The sequence below is a fragment of the Rhea pennata genome, unplaced genomic scaffold, assembly GCF_028389875.1.
Source record: "Rhea pennata isolate bPtePen1 unplaced genomic scaffold, bPtePen1.pri scaffold_26, whole genome shotgun sequence".
NCBI lineage: Eukaryota > Metazoa > Chordata > Aves > Rheiformes > Rheidae > Rhea > Rhea pennata.
This window is the reverse complement of record NW_026907677.1, coordinates 1,234,927-1,254,501: the sequence shown is the minus strand read 5'-3', so window position 1 is coordinate 1,254,501 and position 19,575 is coordinate 1,234,927. Positions and strand designations below refer to the sequence as shown.

General features: G+C 54.1%; 1 protein-coding gene across 1 annotated transcript; it reads right to left on the bottom strand.

Moving 5' to 3' along the window:
• Positions 1–8,174: 8,174 nt before the first annotated feature.
• LOC134154349 (olfactory receptor 14C36-like) lies at positions 8,175–9,907 on the bottom strand. The gene is made up of 2 exons (XM_062601099.1): positions 9,830–9,907; positions 8,175–9,119 (listed from the first exon to the last, which is right to left on the bottom strand). Exons 1-2 carry the CDS (start codon positions 9,905–9,907, stop codon positions 8,175–8,177), a joined length of 1,023 nt encoding a protein of 340 aa, XP_062457083.1.
• Between the last annotated feature and the right edge of the window lie 9,668 nt (positions 9,908–19,575).

Below are 19,575 nucleotides of genomic sequence, written 5' to 3'. Positions count from 1 at the left end.
GTGCCTAGGGCCACAGAGGCCAGAGAGGTGCCCCAGCCCTCCTGGGGGCAGAGATGCTTGTCAGCACCTGCTGCCAGGCCCTGCCTGGCCTCACCCCAGGGGCCCAGGGGCCCCTAGGTGCTTGCCTCTCCTTGGGGCCTGGTTGGCACAGACAGCCCATTCCCAGGGGCCAGGAGCTTTCCCCCGGGAGCAGCAGCCTCCATGGCGCCTGTGGGAGCAGGGGAGGAGACCCAGCGCTCCTGCCAAATGCAGTGTTGGGCTGTGGGAGCACTGAGACAGAGCCGTGGTCCTCTGTGGCTCAGACAGCCTCTGCTGGCAGTGCCTGCCCTGGGCTTGGGCTTAGGCTCTGCCAGCGCAAGGGCTGGAGCTAGCTGCAGCTGCGTTTGCTGGAGAGGAAGCAGCTTTAACTGCTTCTGATTTCTTAGGAGTAGGAAGGGTGAAGCTAGAGCTGCCAGGAGACTAGAGCCCCGCAAGCTGTAAAAATGTAGCCAAGTATTTCCACAGCTGGAGCATGCATGTCCATGAGGGCTGGAAAAGCAGCTGTTCCCCACACTGCTGTCAGGGCAGGAACTCCATTCAGACATGCTGACGAAAGCGTGGATGAGCTCTGGCCCCGGCGCCTGGCTCTAGAGGAGTGCTGTGTGCCTGAGACATGGGTCTCCTGCCTGGCCCAGGTGCCAGGTCCAGCCTCTGAGCAGCCTGCCACTGCCCCTGGGGCAGGACCTGCCCTGCAGGACCTGATGGGCAAGCAGCAGGCACATTGCTGTTGCTTATGCTTGCAAGGTCACTTCTGCCTCACAACCTGACAGGCTAAAACAGCAGCAACACTGCTTCTGTTTGAGCTGCTGAGGTCACTTGTGCTGCAGTGTCTCCCAGGCCCACAGCACGCACATGACTTTTATGCTGACAGCAAGGTCACGGCTGCCTCAGTACCTGAAGGCCAGTATGAGGCAGTTGTCCCTGGACTTGAGGAGAGCAAACATTGCCTTCTTCAGGGACCTGCTTGGGAGAATCCCATGGGATAGGTCCTAAAAGGAAGAGGGGAAAGTGGAAGAAAGCTGGTTAACATGCAAGGAGCTCCTCCTCCAAGCTCAGGAGTGGTCCACCCCAAGGAGCAAGAAGTCGAGCAAAGCAGGCACGAGACCTGCATGCACGAGCAGGGAGCTCCTGGCAAAACTCCAACATAACAGGGAGTACACAGAAGGTGGAAGCAGGGACAGGTAGCCTGAGAGGAAAACAGTCACAATGTCCCTAGGCCCATCTGGAGTTTAATCGGGTGAGGGATGTCAAAGCCAACAAGAAGGGCTTCTAGAAATACATCTGTGACAAAAGGTTGTTGAATGGGCCAAGGGCCCTGGCAACAGAGAACACAGAAAAGGCAGAGAGCCTGAGTGCTGCCTTTGCCTCAGGTTTTACTCCTCACATCGGCAGTAAAACTTCACTGCTCAGACCAGCCCTCAGCAATCCTAGGCCCTGGAGAACACGGGGAAAGTCTGGAGAAAGGAAGACTTTCCCTTGCTGGAGGAGGATCAGGTTAGCAGTCACTTCAGCACACTGGACATCTACAAGTCCATGGGCCCTGACATGGACATCCATCCAGGAGTGCTGAGGAAGCTGGCCAATGTCATTGCAAGGCCACTCTCAAGCATCTGCAAAAGGGCAAGGTGATCAGGAGAGGTGCCCGAGGGCTGGAAGAAAGCCAGTGTCACTCCAGTCTTCAGAAAGGGCAACAAAGAGGACCCAGGGAGCTACAGGCCAGTCAGCCTCACCTCCATCCCTGGAAAGGTGATGGAGCAGCTCTTCCAGGACACCATTTCCAAGCACATGAAGAGCAAGAAGGTGATATTGACCAGCAGCAGTCAGCATGGATTCACCATGAGGAAATCATGGTTTACCAACCTGATAGCCTCCTATGATGGAATGACTGGCTGGGGAGATGAGGGGAGAGCAGTGGATGTTGTCTCCCTTGACTCCAGCAAGGCTTTTGGCACTGTCTCCTGTAACATTCTTGTAGGCAAGCTGAGGAAGTATGGGCAAGAGGAGTAGGCAGTGAGGTGGACTGAAAACTGGCCCAGTGGCAGAGCTCAGAGGGCAGAGCGCAAAGTCTAGCTGGAAGCCAGCAGCGTCCGCTGGGGTCAGTACAGGGGCCAGTCTTGTTCAGCTTATTCATGACCTGGATGACCCGGATGATGGGACAGAGCTCACTCTCAGCAAGTGTGCTAATGATACAAGTTTGCTGAGCAGGCTCTGATGCTATTCAGAGGGACCTTGACAGGCTGGAGAAAAAGGCAGAGAGGAACCTCATGAAGTTCAATAAAGCAAATGCAGGGTCCTGCACCTAGGGAGGAATAACCCCATGCTCAACTACAGGCTCCACTGGGGAGCAGTGCCGCAGAGAAGGACCTGGCGGACACCAAGCTGACCACGAGCCAGCAAGGTGCCCCTGTGCCAAAGGCGACCAAAGGTATCCTGGGTTGCCTTAGGAAGAGCATTGCCAGCAGGTCGACAGAGGTGATCCTCCCCCCCTGCTCAGCCCTGCTGAGGCCACACCAGCAGTACTGGGTCCAGTTCCACGTTCCCAGGTATGAGAGAGAGATGGAGCTACTGGAGCAAGGCCAGTGAATAGCCACTAACAGGCAAAAAATGGAAACACAGGAAGTTCTGTCTGAATCTAAGGGGTAGTCAGAAGACCTGTGGAAGATCTGGCAAGGAGTCAGCGACTGGCAGAGTACATGAAAGCAGGCCCAGCGTGTGAAACCACAAACACAAAAAATTCCCATCAGCCCAGGCAAGCACATGCTGTCTTGTCAACAGCGTCTAGCTGCTTCCTGGGCAGTAGTTTGTCAAGATTAGCACAGCTGAGGTAAGGAAATGGTTCGAGCAGACTGAAGGGGCCCTCAGAACACAAGCACTCCAGTCCCACTCCAGGCATCCAGCCTCTGCCTCCAGCATTCACATTCAATGCACATTGCTTTCATGCCCCTTGACGCCCCAACTCTAATCACGGTGATCTTGCTTCCCTTTAGCCCTTCCCTGCTTGTCACACTGCAATAGCTCGTGTGTCATGAGTATGCCTCAAAGTGCACGAGTGACACTTTCTCCTCTGGTGGCATTCCTGTATTTCACACCTCGTACAACTTCACCTGAAGCCTGCATATGCCAAGTGACAGCTGGGCATAGAAGAAGCTGAGCACAAGAAAGAGGTTTTTGACTCTGCTTGCTCTTGTTCTGCGCACCGGCCTGTTCAGGTTGGGCTGCCTCTGTCAAGGTTTGCTCACTTGAAAAAGATGCAAAGCAAATAGATAAGTGAGAGTGTGTGTGTGTGTGTGTGTTTGTGTGTGTGTGGAGGGATGGGGGAGGGGAGAGAGATGCAGGGCAGGAGGTGGGAACTGGAAGCGTGCAGAAAGCAGAGACCTGAAGAAAGGGAGCTATGAACAAAGTTGCACAGGATGCTGCTCTCCTGCTATAGGCAAAGCAGGCAACGGAGAGCGAGAAGACAAAAATCACTTTTCCCTTCCCTTAAAATTTGTCAGGCAATAGTTTGTAATTGATCCATGGTATTAGCCTCTCACGGACATGGACACGCAACTCAAGGTCATGATTTCACTTGGACTTAGACAAGTACAAGGGGAGAGGGCAGCGGGAAGATGCTACGACCTGGCTCTGCAGCACACTGCAGGGCAGGGGTCTCGTGACATGTAAATGACCATGATGACGATCAAGCCCACCTGCCAAAGGTCAGCACTGTGGCTAAGCTCTTTTCCCCCTGTTAGGGTGGTCAGGAGGGGACATTAGCGGGTGGTGTCACAGTCAGCTGAGGGGCATGGAAAACCATGCTGCCACAGCACGTGGCCCTTCCTCTACAGTCCTGCGCTCCTGCTGTCACAGGACGGCTGGTCTGTGCTGAGAGGGATTTCTGGCTGGAAACAAGCCCCGGGGAGGATGAAGAGGGTCACAGGGGAGGAGAACTGCTGCTTCCAGGCCTTGCCTGGACCCACAGCAGCTGGCAGACACATCCTGAAGCCGTGAACATGGAGAGAGTTCTAGCCTGGGGGTTGTCACACTGCATTAGGCAGGAGATGCTGACAATATTGGCAGTGCCTGGCGGGGCACAACCGTCCCCTCCATCAGCTGGTGCCAGCAATCTGCTGTCCTTCCTGGAGGGAAGGTCCTCCGAACACAAATCCTCCTTCGGGCCCTCACACATCAGCTCTCCTCTCCTCTTCACCTTCCTTCTGGCAAGGACAGACAGGTCACTCCTTCTCCCATAGCCCAAGACCATTGCAAATTCCTGCCCTGCCCTCCAGCTCACCTGCAGCCACTCGCACGTTCACTGGCACTGCATCTGAGGACACTCAGGTCTGCCCTGCAGCCATCAGCACAGCTACTCAGCACTGCTGGCCCCACACACAGCCTGCCAGTCTCCCAAGAAAGCCCTCCTCCAGCACCCCTCCAACACCACACAAAGCCAGGCAGGACACACTTTAGTCCCTTGAGCCTCACAAAAGTCCCATTGAGCAGGAGAAAGGCATTTGCAGAGTAAGACCCCATGGAGGTGAGTAATGCACATGGGCAGTAGAAACACAACCCTCATCCCCCTGGAAACTCCTGCTCCTCCTGGGGCTCAAGTTTCAGCCCTGCATCTTCCACGGGGACAGATGGGCAGGGGGTTGGGAGGGTAGGAGCTGCCTTGGGGCAGGGGCTGTCAGCAGGAAGGCTCCTGGTCTCAGGACTAGAGGCAAAATCTGAGTCCTGGCTCTCCCCAGAGCCCCCAGAGCCACCCCTGCCCTGCCCCACTGCTTCAGGGATGTGCTGGTGACTCCATCCCCGCCACCATCAGCAGCAGTGGTATTATTCCCTCACATCTACACTAGGGATCCAGGCCCCTCCCACAACTGCTTCCCAGCTCCATACATGGGGCCCCAGCACAAGTGCTCCAGTCTGGAGTGGAGCCAAAATATCCCCAGCCCCAGGATGTGCTACTGCCCACAGAGGGCCTGTGCAGGCCCTAGGGCTGGAGGAGCTCCCAGCCCAGCGTGGGGATGTGCTGCCATGGGAGAGGGTGCTGGTGACAGCCTCTGGCTCCCTCCTCTCCTCGAGGCCAAGATCCTGCTGTTTGCAGTGCTGCAGAGCTCTGGCTGTTCCCAGCAGGGAGCCCAACTTTGCCCTGCCCATGCTAGGGAATGGAGGGGGCTCACACAACCCCACTGCTGGGCTGTGGCTTGGCTGCCAGGGCAGAGGAGAGCTGCCCCTCCCGGGACCCAGGGCTGAAACCCTCCTGCAAAGCAGAGCCAGCTCTGGGCAGCACTGGGGCTGCGGGGGTTATCGTCTGCCTCCTCGAGAGAGGCACCAGACTCCAGGCAGACGTGTCTGGCTTTGTCTCCCGGCCTGATGGTGACTGCCGCGGGGGAGAGGTGAGCTGTGCTGGGGCAGCTTGGCAGGGAGAGGAGAGCTGCCAGCAGTCATATGGCCTCATGCTTTCCTGTGACTGGGAAGGCTGAAATCAGTAAATGAGTGGAGGATGGATGCGTAAGAGGCAGGGTGAGGGGGAGGACAAAAGTGAGTAAGGAAAAAGTAGCAATGGGGAAAGTAGGGAATACAAATCACAGCTTAGGAAGGAAAAATTAACACCAGGAAAAAAAGCTGTTCCCAGAAACAGCCCGTTATTCCCTCGCTGGGGCTCATCAAGAGATCAAAGCTTTTTCTGTAAGCGCACAAACCACAGCCCACGAGACCTCAGCAGTCCGCACCATGCTCTCCCTGCAGCAGCACCCAAGCCAGGAAGACAGTGGTTTCTCTCTGGGCTTGCTTCCCCAAGCAGGCTCACAGCACATAGCCACTGTGCCAGCTCCAGCCTCACACCTGCTCCCAGGGATGGGGCTGCAGGGGCTGCTCCTGCTGCCTTTGCAGACACAGGTGCCACAAACAGGTCCTAGAGGTGGCCTTTTCCCCGCAGGTGACCAAAACACTCCTGGGCCCCTCTACTCAGGGCCAGGCAGGGGGACAGGGGTCCCCTGTGCACCAGAGTCCCAGTGCTCACAGCTCACAGCACCACTGCAGCCCAGGGCCATCAGCACTTGGGACCTCTCTGTCTCTCTCTAACTCCTATCCACCACACACTACCATTTATGCAAAACAGCACACACCTCTCATTGCAGTTTCTCATTAGTGGTATGGCATCTCACACCATCCCACTGTGCTGCTATTGCATACCTTCATGCATTTCAGAGCCATTAAACCTTCACATTTGGTAAGGTATTGTACTTTTCTACTCACTGAGTGGCTTGCAGCTCCTTCACTGCCCAGCCTGCTGCCCAGGACAGCACCAGAGCCCTGACCCTGTAGTACCTCCGGTAGCTCCTGCTGCCCCAGGCAGAGCGCGGTCTGATCTGAGATGGTGCTCAAACTTGTTTCTTGCACTCATTTTCTCTCTCTGAGCTCTGTCCTGCTTGTCTCCTGGGATGTCCCTGCTCCCCAGAGAGTCTTTCCCCAGGTGAGTGGGTCTGTGCTGACCTGCACAGCAGTTCATGCACCCCTCCCCTCTGCTCCTCACAGGGTCTTGCACTACTGCTACACTGCAGTGCTATCAGACGGTGGGATTACAGCGCCGTGGGGTGACCCCTGACTCCTCACTGGCTGTGCCGGTTGGGGTAGGAAGGAGAACCAGACAGACATGGCTCAACACCACCGACACTGCTAGCACGTGTTTGTGCTCATGGATGTGCTGAGAGTGATCCCAGGGTGTTTGCAATGGCAGCAGATGTGTTTTTGTGTGCCCTAGCTCTGGCCAGTGGTGTTACATGGGAGTGCATGGATCACTCTCCAGCCCCCTTTCCCTAGGTGTCCCAGGTCCCCACTGCTTCTGCAGGGATTGCAGAGCCCTCCTTTCCTATGCATACCTGGGTATAGGGCTTTATGTGACTCCACCATGAAACATCCCTCACTTTGTGAGGCTCCACTCCCTGCCCACCCCTGAGGCACACACTCTTCCTAGAGATCCCCCGAGCTCTCCTGGTGGCCAGCTTCCTTTCCAGAAGGATGGCATCTGTGAGCAGCCCCAGACAGGCATCACAGAGACCACTCACCATCTCTGCTTGCACTGGTCACCACGAAAGGAGCCCCAAATCCAGCCCTCGGTCCCTGGTGGATCACACTGGGACTCTGAGCTCATCCTGCTGGGCCCATGGAGTTCACAAGCAGGACAGCAGGCCCTTTTGTGCTGCAACCCTTGGGTGTGTTTTTTACTCTCCTTTCTGAAGAAAGGCAAGACTCACGGCACAGCACGGAGGAGATCCCCTTTTATTACAAAACGTTATTTGGGACCCCAGGTCTGACATAAAGGAGCCCATTGCCTCGTCCTGCCTGTGCTCACAGGAATGCACGGGGAAGCATAACCGTACCACCACCACATTAGGAGAGCTCTTAGGTTGTATATACACACTAGAGCACAGCAGCACAGTGTGGCAATGAAGAGAACAGCTCCGAACAGAGAAAATCCTGCTGTTGTTGGGCAGACGTGTTTCCAGGAAAGCTGCAGCCCCCATGTGACAGCTGCAGGGAGGAAATACTTGCTGTGGTAGAGGGAGAATGGTCCTGCGGAGCATAGGGTCTGTCCCCACAGGCTGCATCCAGACGCTCCTCCACTTCTGCTCTGTGCACTGCAGCCCTGTAGAGGGAAGGGACTGGCCCACTGTGATAGCTGCCTGCCACCCTTGCAGAAGAGGCATGTGAGATCACACTCTGACTGTGGCCAGGGGAGTTGAGCTCTCCTAATGCACATGGGACCCATGCTGTCAACCCATCTGTACTTGCGCAAGCCTGACTCTTCCCCCCGAGCTCCTTTGGTATCACTGCTGAAAGAGACACTGCAGTGGGAAACTCTCCTCGTTGCACTGGGGCATCCGAGGGAGCTCAGACTAGTATGCCTTTGAGGTTCCCTCCTCCCTGCTGATGAAGGGGGAAGCCTGGCTTCCTCCTTCAGCACAGTTGTTGGGTCAGATTCAAATGAGAGATTCCAGAGGACAAGTAGCACTTTTCTTTCTTTTTTTTTTTCTTTTTTTTTCTTTTTTTTTTTTTTTTTTTTTTTTGCAGGAGTGTAAATAATAAAAAAATGAATAACACATTGCTTTGATGCCAAATACGCTAGAAATGGGGAAGAGGTGCACATAGGGCAGTTACTGCTCCCGACATTGTACCCACCTGATCCGCTTCCTCACTGCATCTTGCAGCTCCTTGTTCCTCATGCTGTAGAAGAGCGGGTTTACTGTTGGAGGCACAACAGAGTATAGAACTGCCATCACCAGATCCAGAGATGGGGAGGAGATGGAGGGCGGCTTCAGATGGGCAAACGTAATAGTGCTGACAAAGAGGGAGACCACAGCCAGGTGAGGGAGGCACATGGAAAAGGCTTTGTGTTGGCCCTGCTCAGATGGGATCCTCAGCACAGCAGTGAAGATCTCCACATAGGACAGCACAGTGAAAACAAAACACCCAGAGACTAAACAGGCACTAACCACAATAAGCCTGACTTCCCTGAGGCTGGTGTCTGAGCAGGAGAGCTTGAGGATCTGGGCAATTTCACAGAAGAACTGCTCTAGGATGTTGCCTTGGCAGAGTGGTATTGAAAATGTGTTAGCAGTGTGCAGGACAGCACAGAGAAAACCACTGGCCCAGGCAGCTGCTGCCATTTTGACACAAGCTCTGCTGCCCATGAGGGTCCCATAGTGCAAGGGTCTGCAGATGGCAAAATAGCGGTCATAGGCCATGGCAGTGAGAAGAAAATACTCAGCAAAAATGAAAAGGACAAGAAAAAAGAGCTGGGCAGCACATCCTGAGTAGGAAATGGCTCTGGTGTCCCACAGGGAATTGGCCATGGATTTGGGGACAGTGGTGGAGATGGTGCCAAGGTCAAGGATGGAGAGGTTGAGGAGGAAGAAGTACATAGGGGTGTGGAGGCGGTGGTTGCAGGCTATGGTTGTGATGATGAGGCCATTGCCCAGGAAGGCAGCCAGGTAGATGCCCAAGAAGAGCGCAAAGTGCAGGAGCTGCAGCTCCCGCGTGTTGGCAAATGCCTGGAGGAGGAACCTGTTGAAGGAGCTGCTGTTGGACATTTGCTCCCCCTACGCATGGGGGATCGTTCAAAAAGACAAGACATAGACAAGTTAGGACAGAATTCTCTGGGCCAAACTTTCTATTTCTTAGTACTCTGCCCCTCCAAAAACATGTATCACCTGTCCCCACCTTGGTTTGCAGCCCAGCCAGATATCCCACAGTCAAGTGGTTAAAGGTCCTAAGGATGGGATGTTCTGAAGAGAGAATTGGCTCATTGCTAGCCCCTCTCCCCTGCTCCTCCCCCCGCCCCAGCACTGCCCAGAGCCCCAGAAGCTGGAGGGGGACTTGATTACCTTTCTCAAATATACATCTCTATGGCAGGACCTGCAGGGTCAGTGTCTGAATTGCATCTCAAACACTCCTGCCCAGGGAGTCCAAGTGGAAGGACAAGAACAGCATAGACAGGTAGGGAAATACAGGGCAGTATCGTGGCATTTCTTCTGAGGGAGGCAGGAACATGGAGACTCAGGGGAACACTCAGGGTTTTCTCCTCTCCTGGGTGTCCATCAGCCAAGGAAAAACCTCATGCCATGGATCCTACAGGCTTGAGGGCAGAGAGCTGGAACAGGTTGCCCAGAGGGGTTGTGGTTGTGGAGTCTCCTTTTCTGGAGATACTTAAAACCCGCCTGGATGCAATCCTGTCTAATATGCTGTAGGTGACCCTGCTTGAGCAGGGAGGTTGGACTAGATGATCTCCAGAGGTCCCTTCCCACCTTACCCATTCTGTGATTTGGTGAGCTGATGGGTGAGAAGAGGAGATGTTGAAGTCTGCAGTTTCCTCCTGCACTGTGACCATGACTGTTGCCTTGAGCTATTCCTGCAGGGAGGTGTTTCTCTGTCCCCATGTCTCTCTCCTGTCACTGCTCACAAACCCCATTCCCCTCATGGGGCACTCAACCTTGCCCTGCAGACACCTCCCAGGGGCAGGCAACTGCCCAGGGGCATCTCAGTGACACAGGGGCTAAGGAGCAGGTGAGATATACCCTGATGAGGCTGGAAAGGTGATGCTCGTTCTGTCTGTAGGCTTGGGGTGGATGAAGAGATTTGCTGAGTTCTCTCCAGAACTGCAGCTCGCTCACTGTCATGTTTTGGAGCCTCAGTTGCCTGTCTAAATCTGACAGATCCAGCAACATTTCATCCCACCCACAGACAATACGACTGAAGGTAGAGACTCATGGATGTCCCTTCCCTTTCAAGTATGCCCTGCCTTGACCTTCCTTTTGGAAACCCCCCTCCAGAATGTTCGCAGGGTGAGCTGGAGCTGTGAGCAGCCCTGACCCAGGCAGCATCCCCTCCACAGCAGAATAACCTGTCCTGCAGGGGTGTGATCCTCCCACCCAGAGCTCCTCCCCACAGCACTGTGGGGAGTTCCCTGGGCACGCTGAGTGCTGACCCTCGCAGGTGGCAGAGTCACTGCCCTGGGCGCACTGCACCCTGTGGTGCAGAAACACTGCTCTGAATTACAGCCCTGGGCAGACCTGAGTGCACTCCCTGGCTTCACAGCCCTGCAGCATCCCTGGAAGAAGGAAACAGCATGCCCCGTCCCTCTGACAGGGTCCCTAGGAATCCCTGCTCTGAAGCAGCAGCTGCTCCACACCAGAGAAATGGGGATACCCATTGTGAAAGATCCTATAGGCCATGGAATGTGCTAGCTTCAGAGAAAGCCTCAGGGTACCTCACCTGCATTGCCCTGCAGCCACAGATTTACTGTGTTAAGGGCTGCAAAGATTTATCTCCCAGTGAGCTCTCAGCTGTCCTCCCACTCCTGATTACCTTTAACTTCCTTCTGTCTCACTCATCTTGCTCACCTTGCTTGTCTCCTCTGGGCACCTGGCAAGTGCACACCTGCAGCCCTGCTGCTGTATGCAGAGGAGCTGCTCCTGGGCAGAGTTGCTTCTCAGCAGTACTGCCACATTGCCATGAGCTCATCCCTCCATCTCAGGAGCCTGGCCCTGCTTGGGAATAGTTGCCCAGCTGAAGGTGTGACTTTATCTGTCCTTCGGACTCCCTCCTCCTGGGAAATGTTCACTGAAGCAGACTGAAACAATCATCTCTAGTCTCTCCCTAAGAGAGACTGAAGAGACACCGATTCCAGCATTGTAATTTGTCACATCAGAGGATGATTTTCTAAGAGAGGTGGAAATGTCCCACTCTGGAAGACTCTATTCTCAGCTCAGGACACCCCAAGAGGGACAAGAAGGGAGTTTGTTTCCCCATGGCTCAGGTAGAGTTCAGATGAATCAATCCAGGCATCACATGCCCTTTAGAAGTCCCTGGTCTGGAATGGGATTCAGATCCCTCCTTTGGACTCCACAAAACACAGGTGGTGGCATTCTCATTGCCCAGACTGAACTGTGAACAACACAGATGTCTGCATGCAAGCTCCCTGTCTACACTCCCATTATTATCAGTGGAGATGGAGGGTGGGAATCAACTGTTCACACAAAAACACCTTGTGAAATATGAAGAGACAGCAGTGATCCAAGATATGTGACAGTGTCTACCTACTCTGAAGGAGAAGCTGTGAGCCCCATGTCCTTCTAGAGCCTGAGGTGAGAGCCAGGTGAGGAATTTTCTTGGCTCCCCGAAATGACACTGGATGCCTGCTATGACTAAAGCTCTGCTCTCTAGGAAGCTGAGACTCGTGCACATCTCTACATTGCAGATAGTTAATGTAATTCAGGGCAGACACTTGATTTAGTGACAGAAAACAGATGAGCAGGACCACATCAGATGCCTGGGGTGTCCAGCACAACCACCGCTCTAGCAGACACAGCATGGGACCTACACCCCTCCAGGCTCTGGAGACAAGAGAGAAAGTCTGGAGAAAGGAAGACTTTCCCTTGGTTGAGGAGGATCAGGTTAGAGAACATTTAGGCAAACTTAACATCCACAAATCCATGGGCTCCAATTGGATGCACCCACCAGTACTGAGGGAGCTGGTGGATGTTACTGCTAAGCCACACTCCATCATCCTTGAAATATTATGGAGAACAGAGAGATGCCTGTGGCCTGGAAGAAAGCCAGTATCACTCCAGTCTTCAACCAGGGTGAGAAGGATGACCCAGGAAACTACAGGCCAGTCAGCTTCACCTCCATCCCTGGAAAGCTGATGGAGTAGCTCACCCTGCAGGTCACCTCTAAGCATATGATCATGCTTAGAAGGAAAAGAAGGTGATCAGGAGTAGTCAGCATGGATTCATGGAACTGAGATGTGGTGGGACCACTCATACAGCTAGAGGGCTATGAGGGCAGGGTCCAAACTCTTCAGGAGAGACTGCTTGAAAGGTAGTTTCAGACAGGATAGAGCTTTTCTTGGTTTTGGCAAACAGCATGAGAAGGGGAAACAACCACAAACTGCAGCTTGTAACGTGCAGATGTGACTTCAGGAAAAGAAATGTCACCTGAAGTGTAGTGCTGTAGTGCAACAGGTCACCCTGAGGGAGTCTGTGACCAGCTACTGGCTTTGTGTTTCAAGGAAAAGCAAGTGAGGGCAGGGAGACATCAGTAAAGGCAGAGAGATCCTGCAGTGGTAGTGAGGTGAGGAAGCAGGTTGGGTGTCTACAGTCTGCAAGGAAAGAGGAGGAGGTATGAGACAGCGTAGGACAGCCTGTGGTGGAAACAACCAAGGGTGAAAGCCGAGGCTGAAAGCTCCCAGCAGAACTGAGGTCTTTGTCCTTTGGCTATGGCTGTTGTCTCTGCCACTAAGGCCTCTGAGAAGAGGTTTCCTTACGTCACTGAGGCCTTGCTGCCTCCTTGTCCCCGGGAAACCCAGGAGGTGCTGTACCATTGTCCTGCTCTCAGTATGGCGCACCCCCACACTCACATTGCCCTAGGAAGAGGCCTGAGCACAGTGCGAGGGAAAGCATCACCCTACCCAGGGCCAGGGTGTCAGTGCCTGGCCATTTTGATTGACAAAACTCACCCAGCTTTGCATGACATTGGGGCCACCTGCACATTTCCTTTGCCTACTTGCAACTAGTGCCTCCAACTTTTGGGTGTAATTGCCCCGTGGGGAGGCTTTCTGAGTAATGGCCCTCAGTGGGACTCATTAATGCTCCAAGAAGCTTTGGCATTTGCTGCTGACTTTAACTACTTGAGAGGTTTGTTCAGTCTCCTCTCAGTACCTGAGGCTCATGGACTCAGCACCAAATACACTTGACGGGTCATTAAAATACTCAAAGCCCTAGCAACCCATCTCACTCCCCCTGATTTTCTTCAGTTCTTGGGTGGCTCATGGGAGAGGTTTCAGGAGTGTATTTACAAGAGCAAGCTGTCAATAAACACCTGAAAAAGAAAGGGCTTCTGCTTTTTAAGCTCTCTTTACTTTTCAGGTTACAGAGAAAGTGATAGCCACACTCTCCAGATCATAGTAACCCGGAGTGTCTCTGCCAGAATGAAGTCTGAGCATGGAGGAAAAGCAGTAGTTTTGACAGGAGACATGTATGGACAACCTTCCTCCTCACTTCCCAAACCCAGACAATCTTATGCCTCTTGGTGGCCTATCAGCTACTCAGGCAGACAGGACCTCACAACCACTCATCCCAGAGAGAAGTCAAGTGCTCCCATCAGCTTCACCTATAGAAATGACCTCACAACCACTTTCCCATCCATATTCCTGCTCCTGGTCCACCACATGCAGAGACAGAAGTCACAAAGTCACCTTCAGAACATGGGCCCAGGTCAGGGCCTGCTCCCATCAAGGAGCTTCTGAGACACAATCTCATTAAAATGTCACAAAAATATCAGCCTCCTGGTGGCCTACTAGCTCACCAGATACAACTGATTTTGTAATCACCTACCAAGCCAATGGGCCTCCTGCTGCTCTTTCATCTTCCCTTACGGAAATGACCTCAGCATGTTCTGAATGATCTCACAATCAACACCCTAGCCCTGTGCCTCTTGGTGGCCGATCAGGTCCTCGCACAGAACTGACCACACAAACAGTTACCTGAGGCATGAGCCAAGGGCAGACCTATGAGCTGCTCAGACAGAGGTGACCTTACAATCATCTACCAAGCTCGTGTGGACACTCATGACCCTTCAGCTTCTCACATGGACCAAGTTTCCTTTCTTGCTTATGAGATCACTTCTGTCTCAGCCTCTGATAGGCTAGTAGCAGCATCATGGCTGGGGCATGGGCATGTGAGGTCACTCCTGCCTTAGCAGCTGATAGACCAGCAGCAGGCACATGTCTTGGATGCTGATTATGAGGTTCCTTGTATCTCATCAGGAGTAGTCAGCATAGATTCACCATGGGGAAATCACGCTTAAGCAACTTGATAGCCTTCTGTGATGGAACGACTGGCTGGGTAGATGATAGGAGAGCAGCAGATATTGTCTCCCTTGATTTCAGCAAGGCTTTTGACACTATCCTCTCCCATAACATCCTCCCAGGTAAACTTAGGAAGCCTGCACTAGATGAGTGCACAGCGAGGTGCATTCACAATTGAATGGCAGAGTTCAGAGGGTTGTGATCAGCAGTACAGAGTCTAGTTGGAGGCCTGCAGCTAGTGATGTCCCCCAGGGCTCCGTACTAGGGCCAGTCTTCTTCAGCTTAGTCATCAGTGACCTGGATGAAAGGACAGAGTGCCTCCTCAGCAAGTGTGCTGATGATACCAGACTGGGAGGAGCAGCTGATACACCAATGGGCTGTGCTGCCATTCAGCAGAACCAGAAAGGCAGGAGAGTTGGGCAGAAAGGAACCTCATGAAGTTCAACAGAGGCATGTGCAGGGTCCTTCACCTAGGCAGGAATAACTCCAGGCAGTAGTACAGACTGGGGCTGACCTGCTGGAAAGGAGAAGGACCTGCAGGTCCTGGTGGACAACAAGTTGACTATGAGCCAGTAATGTGCCCTTATGTTCAAGAAGGCCAACAGTATCCTGGGGTGTATTAGGAAGAATGTTGCCAGCAGGTCCAAGGAGGTAATACTCCCCTCTACTCAGCCCTGGTGAGGCCACATCTGGAATACTGTGTCCAGTTCTGGGCTCCTCTGTACAAGGGAGACATGGCACTATTGGAGAGAGTCCAGCGCACGACCACGAAGAGGATTAGAGGACTGGAGGGTCTCTCTTACGAGAGTGCTGCCAAGATCCCACAGCCCATGCCAGAGTGAGAAAAATCCAGGCTCTGCAGGTGGTCTCCCTGTTCGACAGCGAGCAAGAGTCAACGCTACAGCCCGCCCTGGCAGAGTGCTCCATGCACATGGGGAAGAGCTCTCTTTCGGGGTGATGCGGCCAGGCCCTTCCTGATATGAGCGCTCACCCCTTCCCAGTGTCAGGCTGGAACGCTGCAGCAGGCAGAAGGACCCTCTTGTACTGGGTGCCCTCAACTTGACCAAGAGCAATTCATGCTCTGCACAGCTGAGTGTTAGAGCGGATATAGGAAGATGAGGTTTTCTGCCAGTTCCTCCCAAACCTCCTCTGTACCCAGACAGCTCAGCATTCTACTGAGTATACCAGGGCTGCTCTGTTTGGTGTCACACTGGAACCCCACAGCATGACCATGATCAGCCGTTCCCAGTTGAGGAGGGGACACACATGCACCCTCAGCAGGACCTGAGTGTCCAGAATGCCCATGTCCTCTGTGGGACCAGTCTTGTCCTCCCAGTGCTGCTGAGGATGCCCCAGCACCTCCCCCTCACTCCACTGCTGATGTCCTGTGACAATCTGCCCTTCCTGGCTTTGCAGGTGCTGCCCACAAAACCTACCACTGCAGCCAGCGAGACCCCACAGAGGCTCCACACAAAGCAGTGATGTAGATTGCCTTTTGCATAGGAGACAGCAGAGCTGGTGAGGGCTTGGGACAGGGCAGCAGAGTGTGCTGGCAGCTCGGCCCCACTCCTGGCTTGGGAAACGGGACCAAGGCCCTTTTCCTGGTGTATCTGAATGAAGGGCCCTGAAGGGGGGCACAGTGGGTCCCACCACATCGTCTGCCTCATGGGGCTCTGACCTAGGATCTGCACTGACGTCTAGAAGCCTGTGTCAGTGTGTCTGAGGCGCAAAACTCTCTCCACTGCCCACAGCACCTGGACAGCTGGTCTATGCCAGTGCGACAGGATGGGAAGGGACGATACAATGCCTGTTCAAGTTTCCCTGGAAGGATCCAGGATGCACTGCTAGCAGAATCCTGGACAGTCACAGGGAGGTCTTTCAGGAAGGAGCCTTTGAGCTCCCTAGTGAAAATCTGGGTTGGCACTCCTGAAGACCTTGTTAACCAAGAGACAGCACTAGGCAGAAGGTGGCTCAGAATGCAGCAGGTGTGGCTGGATGACTTCTGTTCTGGAGGAAACAGGCTGGGAGCTGAGAAAGCGGCTCCCTTCAGCACAACACCCCCCACCCCATCTTTACCTCTACATGTGATTGATCCCCAGGTCTTAGGTGGAGGAAGAGGCCAGGTGGAACCCTAACAGCACTGTGGCATCTTTGGCTTTGGTGCTCAAGCAGCCCCTCCCGCAAATGCTGCTAGGTGCCTGGCACTGGCAGCAGCCCCTGGCAATGCCCACGAGGAAATCACTGCCATGTCGGGAGCAGGCAGGCAGGACATAGGCACATCTCTCTCCACATCCTGAGAGCAGGGAGATGGGCTTACGGGGAGCTGGGCCAGATCTGTTGGCCAGGGGTGATAGTGGCAGTGCTGGGGACAGCTTTCTGCCACCTGCCAGGCTGCTCTTCACCCTGGGAAAGACACTGCTGTCAATGGAAAGCTCCAGGGAAAAAACCTTCCAACTTGGTCTTGAGCCAAGGGAAGAGACAGATGCTACAGTTGAACTCTCAGCAGAGATGAGAGATGCCTCTCCTCTGCCCTCACTTCTCTCCCCTAGAAAAGGGACTGGGGACAGATGGGAGCCTGCTCAGCAGCGCAGCGATGATGCCACTTGCCAGCCCCTCCCCCAGGACGAGGGCTGGCTTCATCCCTCTACCTGCAAATGCCTCCTTTCCTTTTTCAGGCACCAAAGAGGGCCAAGAGGACCACATCAGATACCCGGATAGAGCAGGACATGGTGAACAGTGGCATCGGTGCCCAAGTATCACCTAAGCAGACAGCTGAGGCCACAGACCTCAGCAGGAGGGGCTTTGTTTGGGCTCTGCCACTGGGCACAGGTCCTGGGCTCCTGGGCGAGCTCAATGTCATGGTCAGCTCCTGCACCAGAAAGGCTTAATCATAGCAGCCACAGCCTGGGCAGAAGAGAAGATCATCTTGCCCTCTCTCATGGCCCTGCCAAGGAGACCCATCCTTTCCTACATTCTCCATTGCCTCACTCTGAATCCAGCTTTGGACCAGCCTTGGGACAGACATGTGGTGCATTCACCCCTTCCCTGAGGAACAAGCTGCCTTTGCAGCTGGGGCTTGGATGTGCTGCTCCATTATGCTCCTGGGAAAGGCACAGCACTGAGGCCATGCTGGCAGCATAGTATTCAGGCCCATGTGCCAGCCAGCTCACCTCTGATGCGAGAAGCCCCCAGTCAAGGCATCTCTTTTCCTAGGTTTTTGCAGCCTCCATTTTTTCAGCTCCTGTCAGGTCAATGGACTGGTTCCCTGAAACAAGGGGAAAAATGAGAAAAGTAAGAGGCCACTGCCAGATCAAGGATGTCAAGAACCTGAGAGCCTACATACAGCAGCTATCAGGCATACGTGGAGCTGTGACAGTCTCCCAGCCACTCTTGTCCTTCCCTGAGCCCAGCCAATCCCCAACACTACTCAGCAGTCAGGCACAGACTGGGGCTGACAGTGAGGGATGACATGGGGCTCCTGCTCAGCCCCAACAGCCATGGCAGAGACTTGTCTCCATACAGCTTGTGGCTAGGGGTTGCGAGACAGGCCTGGCACTGGTGTGCCCCAGGTTGTTCCTTCTCCCGAGGACCATGTCACACAGCAGCCTGCGCCATGCTCCACTAGGTCCTGGTACCAAGGCTGCGCTGCCACCTGCGTGATGGCAGTAGGCCTCAGAGGGATGTGGGAGGATCGCTCTGGGTGCCTTCCCCAGTGCTGAGCCCAGCACGTGTGATTGCAGGACACGGCAATCCCTGACCAAGCTGATATCAGGAGCCCACATTGCTACACCGCCGATCTTCAACAGACCACGGCAAGGAGGGGCAGCAAGGAGACGCGCCAAGGACAACACGGCTTGTAGGGGGACTCCTGCGCCCTGCTCCCTGCTGCTGCTGAGGAAAGGGTGTGCTTGAGAGGGAGCACCAGGAGAGATGGATGGCTCCTGCAAGCAGAGAGCTCAGCCATGGGCACTCCCAGTCCATTGGGCTGGAATGCACTGGTAACGCAGGCAGGAGAGTGCATCAGCCACTGTCAACTCCACCAGTTCTCTCCCCTAGCACAGAGCACTGAACACAGTCGGGGGAGAAAACAGATTATTTGATTCAGGCAACTGCAAATGGACTGTTACAACACTGCTCAGAGTTTTAGCATTCTGGGAACAGGGGCCTCAGTCTGCTGTATAAACTACTGGGAAATGCTGCGATGGTGCCCAAAGACAGCGACTGCTGCAAAGGACAGCACTGTCTTGTATGCTGTAGAACCTGGCAAAGCAGATGGGGCAGACATTGAGCTCCAGCCCTTGCTGGGCAGCACCAGCTTCTACTTCTGCCGCGATTCAGCACAAACAAACTCCCACGAGGCTTGTTCTGAGGAGCACCCTGGCTGGAAATGCTCACTTGGGAGAACAACCCTCCCCATAAAGATACAAACAGGGACCCAAGAATTTTGCTGCCACCAAATGGGCCTGCAGCCCCAGCTGAGTCTTCTCTTGACAAACCCAGGAATTTAAGTCAGAAACAACTGCTGTAACCTTCAATGTGCCACTGTCTTTAGTCTCAAAAAGACAAGCGGTGTTGGATTTTGAGTTTAGGGACCACCAGGAAGACAGAGCACAGCCAGGCGTCATCCCCCGCAGCAGTCCACAGCCACCAGCTGGGTCACCAGAGAGGAAAAGAAAATCAAAATTCTGATGAAGAAGAGAGGCAAGATGCAGTGCAGAAGGGCTATAAGGCTCCCCAGAGCCAAGTGCGGGTGGTTCGGTGCCCCCAGCAGGCAGGTCGGTCTGTGGCCACTAGGGCCAGCAGTGGACGAGCAGCCGTCCACATGGGGCCGGGTGCCAGAGACTTTCCTTGCACTGCTGTGCCCAGCAGGTGGGCCAGGAGTGGGAACTGGCTGGGCCGCAGGGGCCTCCTGTGCCCCCAGCCCTCTGGTCGGGGTCTGTTTCCCTTGGGGTCCTCATCTGCCCCATTCTTAAGCTACATCTCAATATTCCTCTGCGAATGTTAAGAAAATGCTATAACCATCGATTACATGATGTGAATACTCATCAGTTTAAACAAATACATGGAAATGTAAATGCTGCAATAGTTATTATTTTCAAAAAACATTTCAACTTTTTTTTTTTCTTGGATGGGGGGGGAGGAAGAGCTCCTTCTACCTTAGCACCAGGCTTACACTTCCCAGAGGCCAC